Source organism: Mytilus trossulus, chromosome 3 (genome assembly GCF_036588685.1).
Source record: "Mytilus trossulus isolate FHL-02 chromosome 3, PNRI_Mtr1.1.1.hap1, whole genome shotgun sequence".
NCBI lineage: Eukaryota > Metazoa > Mollusca > Bivalvia > Mytilida > Mytilidae > Mytilus > Mytilus trossulus.
In genome coordinates this window covers 42,723,755-42,739,827 of record NC_086375.1, presented here as the reverse complement: position 1 = coordinate 42,739,827, position 16,073 = coordinate 42,723,755, and the positions used below count along the sequence as shown (strand labels likewise).

At 31.8% G+C, this 16,073-nt stretch overlaps 1 protein-coding gene across 2 annotated transcripts in view; it reads right to left on the bottom strand.

Moving 5' to 3' along the window:
• The window catches only part of LOC134711517 (collagen alpha-2(IV) chain-like), a 55,705-nt gene that overhangs the window by 6,448 nt on the left and 33,184 nt on the right, over nt 1-16,073 (bottom strand). For both annotated transcript variants that reach the window (XM_063572146.1, XM_063572145.1), the window contains 14 exons: nt 15,206-15,322; nt 12,890-13,104; nt 11,955-12,108; nt 9,817-9,933; nt 8,930-9,100; nt 8,385-8,465; nt 7,499-7,660; nt 6,970-7,065; nt 6,366-6,455; nt 5,768-5,901; nt 5,092-5,398; nt 3,622-3,675; nt 2,268-2,453; nt 1,564-1,697 (listed from right to left, as the gene is read on the bottom strand). In XM_063572146.1, the coding sequence (XP_063428216.1) occupies nt 1,564-1,697; nt 2,268-2,453; nt 3,622-3,675; nt 5,092-5,398; nt 5,768-5,901; nt 6,366-6,455; nt 6,970-7,065; nt 7,499-7,660; nt 8,385-8,465; nt 8,930-9,100; nt 9,817-9,933; nt 11,955-12,108; nt 12,890-13,104; nt 15,206-15,322 (2,018 nt within the window). The remainder of the gene's footprint in view (nt 1-1,563; nt 1,698-2,267; nt 2,454-3,621; nt 3,676-5,091; nt 5,399-5,767; nt 5,902-6,365; nt 6,456-6,969; nt 7,066-7,498; nt 7,661-8,384; nt 8,466-8,929; nt 9,101-9,816; nt 9,934-11,954; nt 12,109-12,889; nt 13,105-15,205; nt 15,323-16,073) is intronic.

Here is a 16,073-nt window from a genome sequence, read left to right as displayed (position 1 = left end):
ACTAAGCCATCTTCTCCCTAAAGACAACAAATATATCAATACTAAGCCATCTTCTCCCTAAAGACAACAAATATATCAATACTAAGCCATCTTCACCCTAAAGACAACAAATATATCAATACTAAGCCATCTTCACCCTAAAGACAACAAATATATCAATACTAAGCCATCTTCACCCTAAAGACAACAAATATATCAATACTAAGCCATCTTCACCCTAAAGACAACAAATATATCAAAACTATGGCATCTTCACCCTAAAGACAACAAATATATCAATACTAAGCCATCTTCACCCTAAAGACAACAAATATATCAATACTAAGCCATCTTCACCCTAAAGACAACAAATATATCAATACTAAGCCATCTTCACCCTAAAGACAACAAATATATCAAAACTATGGCATCTTCACCCTAAAGACAACAAATATATCAATACTAAGCAATCTTCACCCTAAAGACAACAAATATATCAATACTAAGTCATCTTCACCCTAAAGAAAACAAATATATCAATACTAAGCCATCTTCACCCTAAAGACAACAAGTATATTAATACTAAGCCATCTTCACCATAAAGAAAACAAATATATCAATACTATTTTATCTTCTATTTATATGGATAGTCAACCTTCATATGGATAGAAATAAGTGCCTGTGAATAGGGGACAAATACACTATAAACATACTAAGGACTGTAAATAGGGGACAAATACACTATAAACATACTAAGGACTGTAAATAGGGGACAAATACACTTTAAACATACTAAGGGCTGTAAATAAAGTTGTATTTCATGATGAATACTTTTCTAGTTTAAAAGTGTATTTGAAAACACAAGAAAATAAGGTTGATAAAATTGAAGGCCATCAATGTTGAATTATATTTATAAATGATGTCCTTGTACCAATGATAAAATTTAGTAAATGTTTTGACTAGTTTGTGATATCAAAAACAATAATTATCTTACAAGTTGAGATATATAAACACCATAAGATGGTGACAAGGGAACGTTACCATCTAAAAAAGGATGATTTAAAAATCATCTCTTTTATCATAAACTTTGGTATTGAGTTTCACATTGATGGCATATACTTTGCATAAAAACAATCTCTATAACTATACTAACAAATTATAATCAATGTTTCAGTAACCAGATATGCTTACTGGAGGTCTAAGAAACAAAGATTATTTAATTTCTGTTTTACACAAGGGCTTATATAGCATTAATGAACAAAAAAATGCATGAGAAAATTCTCTAAAAATCATGATGAACAAAACAGCATGAGAAATTCTCCCAAAATCATGATAAACAAAACAGCATGAGAAAATTCTCCCAAAATCATGATAAACAAAACAGCATGAGAAAATTCTCCAAAAATCATGATAAACAAAACAGCATGAGAAAATTCTCCAAAAATTATGATGAACAAAACAGCATGAGAAAATTCTCAAAAACTCATGATGAACAAAACAGTATTAGAAAATTCTCAAAAAAATCTTGATGAACAAAACAACAGAGGTGATAATTAAGGCTAAGCAATGTCAGTTGAAACTTACTGGTAATCCTGAAAATCCTGGTGTTCCCTCACGACCTGGCTCTCCATTAATTCCATCGAAACCACGCTCACCTTTCTGTCCGTCTAATCCACTTAATCCAGGTCTTCCTGGATAACCTTTAGGTCCACTATTTCCTTAAGAAAAATATTGCAACAATGATAAAATCTGGCATAAAGTTTAATACTTTTACAATAGAAATACTTCAGTTGTTACTATAAAAAATCATTGTATATAGTCCTACCAAATCGTTCTGAATGATTCTTATTTTTTTATCATTATAGTTTGTTTTTTTAAACAGATAACTATATGTAATAGGGTCAATTATACTTCAAAGCAAATATCACCAATAACAGCATTATTAAACTTTATTGGAATGATCATCTTTGAAGGATCCTTACTATATCACATTTTGATACCAAGGCTGTCAAGTCACTAACAATTTGCATAAGACTCACATATTTTCATGATAATTAAGCTGCATTTTCCTTTGAACTATTTTTTTCTCTCTTTTTACATATTTTGCAAAATCTTGTGCATTTAATTCGTAAATACTTGACAGCCCTGACTTACTAGAAGACACCCCTTTCTCCTTATGGTTCTGAAGAATTGTGAGCCCGTAATTAGGTCATAATGTTGCCTCACTGTGAGATGTGTTTATGGTTTGACCCTAGATGACAATTTGTTTAAAACATTATAAGACCTACCAGGAGTTCCTGGGAATCCATTATCTCCAGGCTGTCCTTTGATTCCAAATCCTTGGAGACCTGGATTTCCCTTCATTCCAGGAAGACCATCTAATCCTGCACCTCCATCTTCTCCACGAGGACCTTTGGTACCTGGTCTTCCATCAGATCCCGGTAAACCTAGATCACCTGGTGCTCCTCGGAAATCTAAATATAGCACATAATCATATTCAATGTTATATATTAATACATAGTATGGAAACTAGTTTAAAATTATCAGATATAAAAATAATTGGGGAATGTGTCAATGCATAAAAAAATTATAAAGGGACATACCTCAAGAATTTTAAAATTGAAGTTACCAAAATTCAAACATGATCTATATCTGGAAAATTGGTGAACTTTCATTAAGTGTAAAGTAGACAAAGTGTATATAACATATAACTTCCTATAACTCTATCAACAGATGGTTTTGTTTTCAGCAATACCCTAATGAAAAAGATATTGGAGGGATTTGACCTGATGCAAATTAGAAAGGAACCAAGTCCTATCAATCCACCCATCTATCAAGCATTGTACTGAAGTCTTCGCTCTGATTAAGGTTAAATATTTACTCCCAACAAGTGAGCATCTACATGTGATTTTTGATTATGTGATTACTTGGCTGTTTTTAAGACAATATACGTATAGTGTCTTGAAATATGAAATTTATTTGTATGACGCTTAGAAACGGGGAAAATGTGAGGTTCTACCGAGCATTTTCCCGTTTCGTGCAGAATACAAATAAATTTCATATTTCAAGACACTAGACGTATATTGTGTTTATACTGAAATCTATAAAAAATATAAAAAAATATGTAACAAATATTGTTAAAAAAAGTGTTTTGAATTTCCCTCTTGGGGTACCATTTTGGGGTATTTCCCAATGAGCCGTAGTCCAGGCGGTAAGACATTGAAATTATAAGGGATTAGAAAGGAAAAATGAACTTAACTAATAACATTTGATACATGGTATATAAATTACCAATTTAAAGACATAACAAGTTTAAATACATAAAAGTTTAACCATTGTTACTACACGTTGTCATGGTTGTGACGTGACGTTGTTGATGAAATACAGTAGTTCTGATAAGTAGCCAGGGTGAATAGATTAGTTGAGGTCATTGACGTATAAAGCTATATATACGTGTAGCTATATCTGTATAGTAAAATAGCTGATTGCAGTATAAATAGTGTTTATTTGATCATCTTGTTTAAAAAAAGGATAAATGATGATGTGGTCATATTGGCAAAAAAAACTAATGAATTATGTGATTACTTGGACAATCCAATGAGGGTCATCACAAGTGACATTCAAATTTAAATAAGATCTTACCAAATGGTGCATCATCTCCTGGGGCTCCTGGTAACCCTGGTAACCCATCATCACCTGAAATAAACAGATATATATATATATATATTAACAAGGATAAATACATCACATTATTCTACCAATTAATGTTTTCATAAAAATACCTATCACAACTTCAGAAGTAATTATCAAGGAACAAAATTTAACATGCTTCATAATATATTTAGGTTAAAAACAATTTTATTTATAACAGATGAAACATTTTGTTTAAATTTCAAAGAAATATAATTGGTTAACACACCCTCTGTATAATGGAGAAGAGCTTATACCTGCTGGCATATTTTTTTTCTTTTGACTTTTAGGTATAATTCTCTTTCACAAAGAAGTATGTTCAATAAGGTCCTAAAATTACCCCCTTTTTTAGTGTAAATTTCGAATAAGGATTTATTGACCAATACCACAATAAATTATAGCAAATACTGTGACTAGATAAGTTATAAGTCATTTTGTTGAAAATGAACATTCCTGCCTTTTATTATGACATTACAAGTTGTACTCTTATTGATTTTCCTCGAAAAAATCAATGAAAATGGGTAAATTTGGGGAAACTAGAGTGCATACGTTGACAACAAAAATCTTTTGAAATAATGTTTGTGAAGACATTTCACTTGAATTGTTTGAATATTTAGCTTGTTGACGCCTGCGCTTTATATTTCCTGGTCCTAAATTTGGTTGAAATCTAGGCGATTTTGCCAAATTTCACCAAAATCTCTTATTTTGACCTTATTTGGGATGTAAAAATCAACGTGTTAGAATAAAACTTTGACAAAAATAGTTCTATCTAACTTTCTCACATGTCTTTAAGTCAATTTAAAATATTTTTTGTCTTGTAACATTGAACTTTATAATATATGACCCTAACAAACTTACTCCTTTGAACAGAATCATTGTATGTCTAAAATTTATTTCTTAGTAACTGTGAACTTGACCTTGAAACTATTGATTTGAAAATCAATAGGGATCTGTCTCTCATTAAATATAACTATATATAGAAGTACGATTGCAATCCCTTTATTATATAGTATATTATTTAGAATCCAGAAACCAGTTCTGTACACATGTTTAGTCTCCTTTGACCTTAACTCTAATGACCTCAATAACATTTAAAATAAGAAATTAAATTAAATTTTATCAACATTTAATATGGAAATTTTATACTTTTCATCAATTTTATGTTTAAACTCAACTATAGTCAAATTAAGTTCTTTGTTTATATATACTCCTCGTAAAATTCTATACATTGTACTATATTGTGTAGACTAAAAGCAGATCTAAAAGGATCCAGTGTTGGAATTGCCCTTTTTTTTTATGATCCATACATTTGAATAGGGACATATGGTAAAAAAAACCTTTATTCTTCATTTATACATTAAAAATAACTGAATTTGCCCTGACATTGTACTATTTGGTGTAGACTATAAAACACTATCATACCCTGCCTTCCTGGTTCTCCTGTGATACCAGGTAATCCACCTAGACCATTATCTCCATTGCTACCCCTCAATCCAGGGAAACCAGGTAATCCTGCATCTCCAAGAGGTCCTTGGGTTCCTGGATTACCACTCCTTCCTCTTTCTCCTAATCCTCCTTTTGTACCTGGTAATCCTGGGAACCCAGATCTTCCATCAGGTCCTGGTAATCCTGGGAAACCCTCACGTCCTGGCTCTCCAGTTATACCGTTAAGACCTGCTTCTCCTCTCTGACCGTCTAATCCAGCAAATCCATCTAAACCAAATTCTCCCTGTAAAATATTGCTTTTACAATTAGATCTTAAAAATAGTTTTCTCGAGGATATATCCCTTTAAAATTTATTTTTAAAATAAGGTCTTCATAAAAAGTTTTCACTGTCTCCATGTAAAATATTGCTTTTTGAATAAAATCTGACGAAAACTTTTCTAAACTGTATACCAGATTTTCATCTCTTTTACTGGTTTTTATAATGAAAAGATCATAGAAATCTCACCATATTTTATCACTAGAATGTTATTAAACAACTCAATTTCATTCTTTTAACTTTCTATTCAAAATGAAGAATATGACTATTGCCAATTCAACTGCTGAAATGCCTTTGAGTGTACTTCAATATATCTATATACAAATTAAAACCAACCCTCAGTCCCTTTGGTCCAGGGAAACCTGGTCGACCATCTGATCCTGGCGGACCTTTTGCACCATCAAAGCCATACTGGCCTATTTCTCCTACTGGTCCAGATATTCCTTGGTCACCAGGTAAACCATCAAGACCTATAAAGAACAAATTTTTAATCTTTTGAAAAACTTGGTTGTTAGACAAAAATTCATTTGAAACAATCGATCCTAATTTAAGGTTAATCATAGTACTGGTATCTGTTTTGGCATTCTATTCTTGTTTTGTTTTATCTTAAAGATTTAAAAAAAATAAACAAATAGGTATATATATTTTACAGCATACATAACAGATTGTTAATATATTGTAGTTCCTATGACCTTATTTTTCTGTACATATACTTGTCATACAAGTGAGATGTTTAGCTAGCTATTAAACTAGGTTTAACCCACCATTTTCTGCATATAAAAATTCCCGCACCAAGTCAGGAATATGACATTTGTTATCTGTCCTAACTTTTGATTTTGCCATTTACTTAGGAACTTTCCAATTTAGAATTTTCCTCAGAGTTCCATATTTTTGTTATTGTGATTTTGACAATATCATCTTACTAAATATTTACCTGGTTGTCCCATGCCACCTCGTTCTCCTTTGCCACCTGCCAGACCAGGCAATCCAGGTAAACCATCCAGTCCAGAACGACCAGGGGGACCTAAAATGGAATAATTCACAATCATTCATAAATTCTTAACACAACTTATTTGCTGCAAAATATCACATTTGTAATATTACTTCTTGTCTAGGTGGTGCAATGCAAATCTAAATTTTACAATTACAATCTCAAAGAGAAGCAGATCAGACACTGTGTTCTAAGGTTGGTCTTCATATTGTATTTTCTAAGATCCTACAAAATTAATAATATTTAATTTCCGTTATTCATAGCTTTTGGTAAATTCAAATGTCAACTGCAGCTTTATCCAAATAAAATTGATATCATCTTATTAATTTGAAACTGCAATTGCTACAGATATATAAATTTCATTTCATATTTTGCCACAGCACTCAAAAAATTTAAAACCCTATTTTCAGCATCTCTAAAATCTGAATAATTAAAAAAAAAACAGATCAGTGTGGCCTTTGTGTCATCTCTCTAACTAAGAAAATCAATATCAGTTTTACAAGAGTTTTGTTATGTATTTGTTACATATAAGTCTACAAAAACTTACCCTGTTCTCCTTTAATAGATGGTCCATTGAATCCCCTTTCACCCTTACCACCTGAGACACCTGGGAGACCATCGGGACCAGCAAATCCTTTTTGACCTGATATATATATAAAAAATAAGGGTTTAATAGAAAAAATATTCTCTGTTTTGTTAAATCTGTCCATTTATCAATTTTGTCATCAACAAAAGTAGTAATATCATATAACATTCTAGTAACCTTTATTTAATAAAAAAACAAAAAAGTAAACAATAGTTATTTATTTTGGAATTCTCCATGTAAAAATTGCTTTTAGAAAAGTAAGCATGCAACAGACTTTCAAATATACCTTTAATTAAACACCTAAATGTTAAAACTGATGATGGCCACCAATACAATATAAGAATCATTTACATTAACTATGGTTCTTTTTCTTCATTTTCCACACTCAAGGAAATTCTTTTTCGCAAAGCATTAATCATTCTCTTACTTCCAAGTTCAAGGTTACAGTATTGATACCTCATTGTTTTCTACAGTGAGGAATATTTCTTACCTGGGAATCCATTTTCTCCAGATAAACCTTTAAGACCTGACTGGCCGGGTCGTCCATCGGCACCAGCAGCACCAGGGAATCCAGTTTCTCCTGGTCCCCCTTTCTCTCCATTTATACCTCTGGATCCTGGTAATCCATCTCTACCATTTAGCCCAGGTTCACCTATGCAGAAACATCACAGAAATGAAAGTCAAATAAAATTCAGTCATGTATATATTGGTCCCTTTTTAGCTTGCTGTTCAGTGTGAGACAAGGCTCTGTGTTGAAGGCCCTATAATGGTTTACTTTTATAAATTAGTACTTGAATGGAGAGTTGTATCATTGGCACTCATACCCCATCTTCCTATATCTATGTTAAGATGGTTGTGTCTAAAGTACTGTACCAAAACTCCTTCTCATGGGCCATTTATTTCATATTTTCAAGTAGAAAATTAACAAGAATTTTAATAATTGAGAATATGTTAAAATTGGATCTCCACTTAAATTCATCATGAAAATAAGAATCAAGAATGAATTAAACTTGCCATAAAATATCTGCTGAAATAAGTCAATTTACAGAGTTCAAATGAGGCAGACCAAATTTTAGCTACCTTTTTATTCTATTAAGTTATAAATCAGTTACAGTCAAACATATTATATATTCATTATCGTTGTCATTTTGAAATACATCTTCAACTGTACATTGAAATAAAATTAATTGACAATTAGGAATTAAATTAAACTTTATTTTTCTTATTTCTATAAAAAAAAACCACTTCACTGTGACCTATAGTTGTTAATGTCTGTCATTTTGGTCTTTTGTGGATAGTTGTCTCATTGGCAATCATACCACATCTTCTTTTTTATATTAGATGATATTATTGTTCATTGATATTTAGTTGAATACCTAATATGCCTGGTTCTCCATCCACTCCATTCCTTCCAGGGTTACCATTTGGACCCCCTGCACCTCTGTCTCCTTCTAAACCTGAAATCCAATTATAAATATATATCAGTATAATTTCTGAGACTTGCAATCACATATTCTAATCTCTTCATTCAACCCTTAATTAGAATTTAGAAAAAAAAAGAAAAAAAACTTCTCTTCCGCAATTTGCTTTTAAAATTACACATTCGTAATATTAAATATAAGAAAATTGATTAAAATCCTCTGTTGGATAATCAAACATTTGTCTGTTGTAAATCGGTGGTTTATAAATGATAATTTGATTTTACATCTTTTCTTTTCAACCCTCCAACCTTTATAGCCACTAAAGAATTTCTGGAAAAAATGCAAAATATGCAAAATTACTTTTTTTATAAACATCTCATTGTTACTTAGACACTAGAAACAGCTGTAACCAGTAAGAAATTTTTCTTCTTCAATATATTATGATACTATTTAAAAACTTAAGGAAGGCTTTTTTTATTTTTCTTCAAAAACGAACCTACCTTTGAGTCCATTAAGGCCTTGTAGGCCTGGTGTTCCTCTTGGTCCTGTTCTACCATCCTCACCATTTGTTCCATCTTGACCAATAAATCCGGGCTGACCTTTCCTACCTGACTGACCAGGGAATCCGGGTAACCCAGGGTCACCAGGTATACCATTAAATCCTCTTTCTCCTATTGAAATATAATGGAAAAAATGTCACATAAGTATGCATAAAAGAGGTTAATTGTCAAACACAATTAGTTCTTATGTTGTACTGTTATACCACTGTCCAAGGTTAGGGGAGTGTTGGGATCCTGTTAACATGTTTAACCCCGCCACATTCTGTATGTATGTGTCTGTCCCAAGTCAGGAGCCTGTTATTGGGTGGTTGTCGTTTGTTTATGTGTTACATATTTGTTTTTTTGTTAACTTTTTTTCATATAAATAAGGCCGTTAGTTTTTCTTGTTTGAATTGTTTTACATTGTCATTTCTGGGCCTTTTAGAGGTGACTTTAGATGGTGTGGGCTTTGCTCATTACTCAACAAGGCTGCAGAGTGGCCCATAGTTATTAATTTCAGTGTCATTTTGGTCTTTTGTGGAGAGTTGTCTCATTGGCAATCATATCACATCTTCTTTTTTATATTGAATTTCTTCATCAAAATCAGAAATATAAAAATTTGAAATAAAAATCTCAAAACGTTTGCATGTTATTGAACAGACACTATTTGGTAGCATCCCCCCCCCCCCCAGTATATTCCCAAATCAAAAATGTAATACCTCGTGTAAATATTAAAACAATTGATGTTAAAAAAAGATCTAGTGTTGCCATATTAAAGAAAAAAAGATGTAGTGTTGCAATTTAAAAGAAAGAGATCTAGTCTTGCAATATTAAAGAAAGAATCAAACCTTTTGGTCCATTAAATCCACGTTCACCATCAGGTCCTGGAAGTCCATTCAATCCATATTCTCCCTGTTCTCCTTTAAATCCTGGCATACCGGACAGTCCATCACGACCTCTTTCACCTGTAAAATAATAGGAATCATCAGAAATTTTATTTCCTTCAGATACTGCAGGCTAGTTATTAAAAAAAAAATTCTCATTACAGTAATTAAAAGTTACAATTTAAAAAAAAACCCATTCATACTCTAAAATACCGTATAAAAGTGAAGACATAAATATTTTTTTTACTTTACATAAGTTCTTTAATAATCCAAAAGTATGTTCAGAGCCAAGATATATTAATAAACAGCTTTCAATATAGGGTTTTTAATTTCAGAACAAAATGTCCACTACGAAACGAAGTCATTAAAATTTGCAAATCAACAGTTTTATATAATCAATGTAATTTTTGTTTGCAAGAGATGTAAACATTAGGGTCTGACAAAGAAGTGATGCTTTTATAACGGCAATTAAATTGTTGGTAAGAAAAATTGAGCACATCAAATGGACCAGAGTGATACCGTATTTTTGATTATGTCCACTACGAAACGGGTCAAATCTCCTTCAGTATCTGGGTTTAAAATTATGAAAAAAATATCAGTGTACAGCTTGATAAATGCTTTGATGAATACAATCAGTCTTGTTACTATTGCAATATAGGGATTGTGGGGAAAAAATAAAACATGTGAATATGTCCCTTACGAAACGGTCCCCTACGAAACAAGTATGGGAGAAAAACGTTTCGTAGTGGACACTACAAGTACCATGCAGTCTTTTTTTTATTCTTTTTTCAATTATATTCGTGCAAAACAAATAACAAGGGTTAGTTTCATGTAATTTTTATTATGTTTTTAGAAACATATAATAGGGTTGATGTCAACTACGAAACTTTTTGTCCACTACGAAACAGTTTTGTCCACTACGAAACGCATCAAAATGTCCACTACATAACATGAGTTGAACCTTCATGTGTGAAGTACTGTCTAATCTTTATCGATAAAAATGGTTTTCCAATTCAGAAAAAAATGATATTTGTCTAGTATTTAAAGTAAACAAACTAGAATGTCTATCGGAAACATTTAAAATTGCAAAAAGTGTGTGTGTTTAGAAGAAGTTTCGTAGGGGACAAAAGTCCCCTACGAAACATTACACAAATTATGCAAATAATATCCTTTTAAAGAATATTTAAGATTGCACTTTTTGTTTACAAGTAGGTCTATTATAGAGGTATTCAAAATAACTCTTGAAATTAAATTTTAGACAAGTTGATTTTCCATTTATTTTAGGTCTGAAAAGTACGCTTTTATTGAAAAACGCCCATATATATGTTACCTATCATAAGATAGGTAGCATATCAGATATATACAAGACAGCTTTAAATATCTTATATGTTACCTATCAATTTCAAAAGACATCCTTATTTATTTATCAAACTGTGAAGACAATCAGGTCCTTAATGCTGTTGGTAAATTTATTAAAGTGAATATGAGTTAGTAATTGTATTGTTACTGTATGTAAAAAATGTTTGTTTCTATATATCTATCAAATTAATATTCTTTTTCCTTATTCATGTATGCTCTGTATGCCCCTTGTGGGCCCTTAATTGGAAATAAAATATGTTCTTCTGTTCTTCTAAGATTTAAATTTTTGTATACGTGTGTTGAGACTGATATAATTAGAATTATTGTTAAATTTATAAGCGACATGTACATTTCTAGAAATGCTCTATTAAGCACTAAATAACTTTGTGGTACCACCTCCTCATATAATGTTTATAAATTTGGTATGATATATATGTTTGTATGTTTTTTGTATGTTTATGTATAACAAATTTGTATTGTCTTGGTATCAATCCTGTAATTTTGGATTTTAAACCAATAAAAATTACTTACTTACTTACTTACTCTATAAGAAGATAATGTTAATTCTACATTAATTGAACACAATATATATATATTATTTGTCTATATCTAATTTGATATCAAATTATGTCTGTTTGCATGTTGTGTTATTTACACCAGCATCTTCATTGATTAACAAACTGAGATCTGGAGACAATAGACTGATTTTACCGAAATGGAATATAAATATAGATTAAACCTACCTGATCCTCCTTTATTTCCATCATTACCAGGGAATCCAGGTCTGCCTGGTTCCCCATCTATACCTCTGTCTCCATTGCGGCCAGGTCGTCCATTGTCACCAGGTGGTCCTGGCACAAAATTATCTGGTACCCTTCCAGGTAATCCACTGTCTCCCTGTAATACAGAAACATTATATTTCAAAGTTCACAACTACAGAAAATTCTATGTAAAATAGGAGTTAAAAGCTACTGGCCTCCTATGTATAAGTGTGAAAAAGTTATTAAACACTTACCGTTAACTAAAATGTTTGACAGATTCTTTACAATATTGCAATAGCAGCCACTCTACTATTAATATGTAACTTCATTCCTAGATTTACAATGCTGCCACAGTTTTTCAGGCAACTAAAGGGACTAATTGCGTTTCTGGTCCATATAAGTTGATGCTATGAAAGCACAAATCAACAATACAAATTTTATTATTTTGTAGGTTTTTTTTGATAAACTCTTATTTATACGGAAGTTGAGTTTAAAATAAAATTCATTAAGTTATATGAAAAACTATGAAAGTGGATTTAAAGAAAGATGACTTTAAAATGAAATTCATCAAGTTATATGTAAAGCTATGCAAGTTGATTTTAGACAGGGATTAAATGTAAATATGTATATTCAAAGGAAATACATATATGGATATTTTGAAAAGGAGGGGGGGATGGGGTGCGGAGAAGCATGTATTTGGTTTGAAGAAGAATTTAAAAAGTTTATTCAGTACTTCTACTAACTTGCTTTTAAGATTCTTAAAGGATAATTGTTAAAGGTTTTGTATTTTTTAGTTACTGTTTTTTGGTTTTACTATAATTTCTATAATTAAAATTCTTCATCAAATATCAAATGTAAATATCTTTTTATTGGTTGTTTAAAAAAAAAAGCATAAAATAAATTGGATATTGACATACAGGTGGTCCTTTGAAACCAGGTAATCCATCTTCTCCAGGTGGACCAGAGTTTCCTGGAATACCTGGTAAGCCAGCATCACCAGGGATTCCAGGATATCCTTTGGGTCCATTTTGGCCACCTGTTCCTGGTAACCCATCAAATCCAGGTCCTCCCTTTAAACCAGGTAGTCCATTAGAAGCGGGTCTTCCCATCTCGCCTGGCTCTCCTGATTGTCCTAAAATCATAGAAAGACATTGTTATGTTTGGCAACCTGACATTTATTTTGATCACCAGACAGCTATCATAGATTTTCCTTTGCACTAAATATACAATCCTAAAACTAAATATAACTGATTATTCATAAATTAGAAAATTACCCTTAAATGAAATCTTAATGTTGATGAATGTACCATGAAAAGAGACTAAGGTCAATTCACCCCTGTCAAATGTACAAGTACAGTTTTCAAGTATTTTATTGACCATATAAAGTCAAACTATTACTCATAGTACCAACACTTTCATGTTGATTTCAACAAGTCACCGAACCTCAATAATTGAGGAGAAGCTTAATTGACATGTGCAATAGAAACTTCATGAGGGCTCTATCCTACATTTTAGGCAACAATATAATTCATCACTTTAATTTTTTTTTATGTCTTGTATTACTGATATTATTGTTTTCTGTTTACAAATCCTTCTTGCTTTTATAGTTTTTGCCTAAAACACAAAAAGATAGAAAAAAAAGTCTTTATCAAAGGGCAATACCTCTGTAAGGAACCAATTAACAAATTTGGCAATAATGACTTATTGAAAGATCTTGTCTTAATGATCCTGTTTGACTTTAAATTTTCTATCTATCCCGTTATATATTTGAAGATAAAAGACAAAAACAACAAGACATGGTAAACGTCTTCATTATAGGCGCAATAACTTCTATGTGGGTCTCATTGAGGTCTAAGCGTGACACAGGATTGCTGATTTTTTGTAAGCGTGACACGTGAAAGTCAAATTATTGTTGCGTGAAAACGGGAAATGAGTTCTTGCGGGACCCGGGAAATGACAAAAAAATTTAGAATTGCTTACAATCATAGTGTAAGCGGGATAAAGGAATCTGACAAAACAGTAAGCGGGATCTGGGATCAGTACCCCCCAATGAGACCCCCTTCTATAAGGTGTCAATTTACACCAATGTTTGACTTATTTGTAAATCTTGTTTTGATATCATGACTTTTTCTATATCTATCTTAGATTTCAAATTTTATAAAATAGGCAAATGGAAAATTTGGGAAAATTCATCATTTATTTTAAAAGTCAATAACTCCTATAAAAAGAGGTATAACAGTTTTGATATAAATGAATGGTAAAACATGTTTTCCATAGTCATATTTTCTCTATCTAAAGAATTTTCAAGATAAAAGACAAAAAAATGTTTTCCCCGACAGGTTCTATTTTTCTCTTGATGGCCTTGTCAGTTGGCAGGCCGAATCACCTTTCACAACTTTTGAAGTAGATACTCCAATCATGTTGTTGCTAAATTTGGTTACAATTGGCCCAATTATTTTAGAGGAGATTATTTTGAAAAAGTAAAAAGATGACAAAGGAAGACCAAAGCCAAGTGATGAGAATAGCTCAATTGGCATGTACAAAATGTAGGAATCTGATAGATGGACCAAATGCAAACACCTTGTTCAATTCTCATCAGCCTTGCCTAAAGCTACTTATATGGCAGAATTGTTCTAATAGAATAAAGGTTAAAGAATATTTGTTCCATTATGGCATAGTTTTTACAAAGTTTCCAGGGAAACTTCTGTCAAGGGGTACAATCAAAACCTTGGATGGATATACACACACCGGATGTAACAGTCGAGCAGACCACTTGAAAGCGAAGTAGTCGTATTTACTTGTTTATATCAATAAAATTTAATAAATAAGGTAGTGCACCGAATGTCGGATACTATCTAGTTTTGAAAAACACAACTATCCTTGCTGGAAAGCATGCAGTAAATGCTAACACTTCGACACAGTTCCAAAATTTCACCAGATAACTGTGTCGAAGTGTATGCAATAACTGCACCCTTTCTATCAAACACAATTGTGTATTTTAAAACAACATACTATCCGACATTCGGTGTGCCAACTTATTAAACAAAATTTAATTGATATAAACAAGAAAATGCAACTACTAACCTTTCAAGCAGTGAGTTCGACTGTAACTTCCGGTATGTGTATATCCATCATGTGATTTTGATTGTACCCCTTGTCTGTTAGGCAGAACAAATATAGATTGTCAAAATGATGAACAAAATCCTGATTTAAAACAAAAGCTAAAATGTTACCTTTTTGACCAGGGAATCCATCACTACCGTCCGCTGCGGGTTCTCCTTGTTCTCCTGGTTCTCCCTTTATGTTTGTATTAGGGTTAACCCAAGGCTGTGATGGCTCTCCTTTAACACCTGTTGTAAATTAGAAATCAATTGGTTAGAACAGATTTCACATTCTCATCAATATATTGTCAATAGAAAACATTGTAAGTATGAAGGAAGGTATAAAATTCGATTTGAAGGAAGTCTCCTCCTATATGGCCACTTTGATAACAGAGGGTGGTAAAGGGTTATTTTGGTAACGTGTTTTGCCATTTTGTTGCCAATGTTTGTTATTCACCATGTTTCTTGAAATCGGTAAAAGGATCAATGTGAAAGATTTTTTAAACTTTTCGTTCATTGTAAAATGGCAATTTCATTTCACTTTCTTCCATGCAGATACCCCCCTTTACACCCCTCTTAACAAAGGAGATGTTAGAATTAGCCTATTTTAAAAAGTTAATGTAGGTGCATAATTTAGGACTTTTTTGCATTTTGTATAAGTGTTTATACTTTAATTACAGTAAAGAGCTTCAAGATATTTGTAAACAAGGAACTAAATCTATAAAATCTTATTGGTTGGGAAATTTAAATGTCTACCATGTAGTTAGACAAGTAAAAGATAAACTGAAGAAGGCTAGTATCCTAATATCAGCCTATTTCCAACTTCGAACAACATGGCCAAAAAATTACAGAATGAACAAAAGAAGACAAAATAATACATGACCTCCAGATGCCCTTATAGGTTTTATTGTGTCGCTATGTTAAAGTATATTCCACATCTCTTTCTATTCCAAAGGGAAGCACTAAATCGAAACAATACAAATAGTTTTGCAACTTTAGT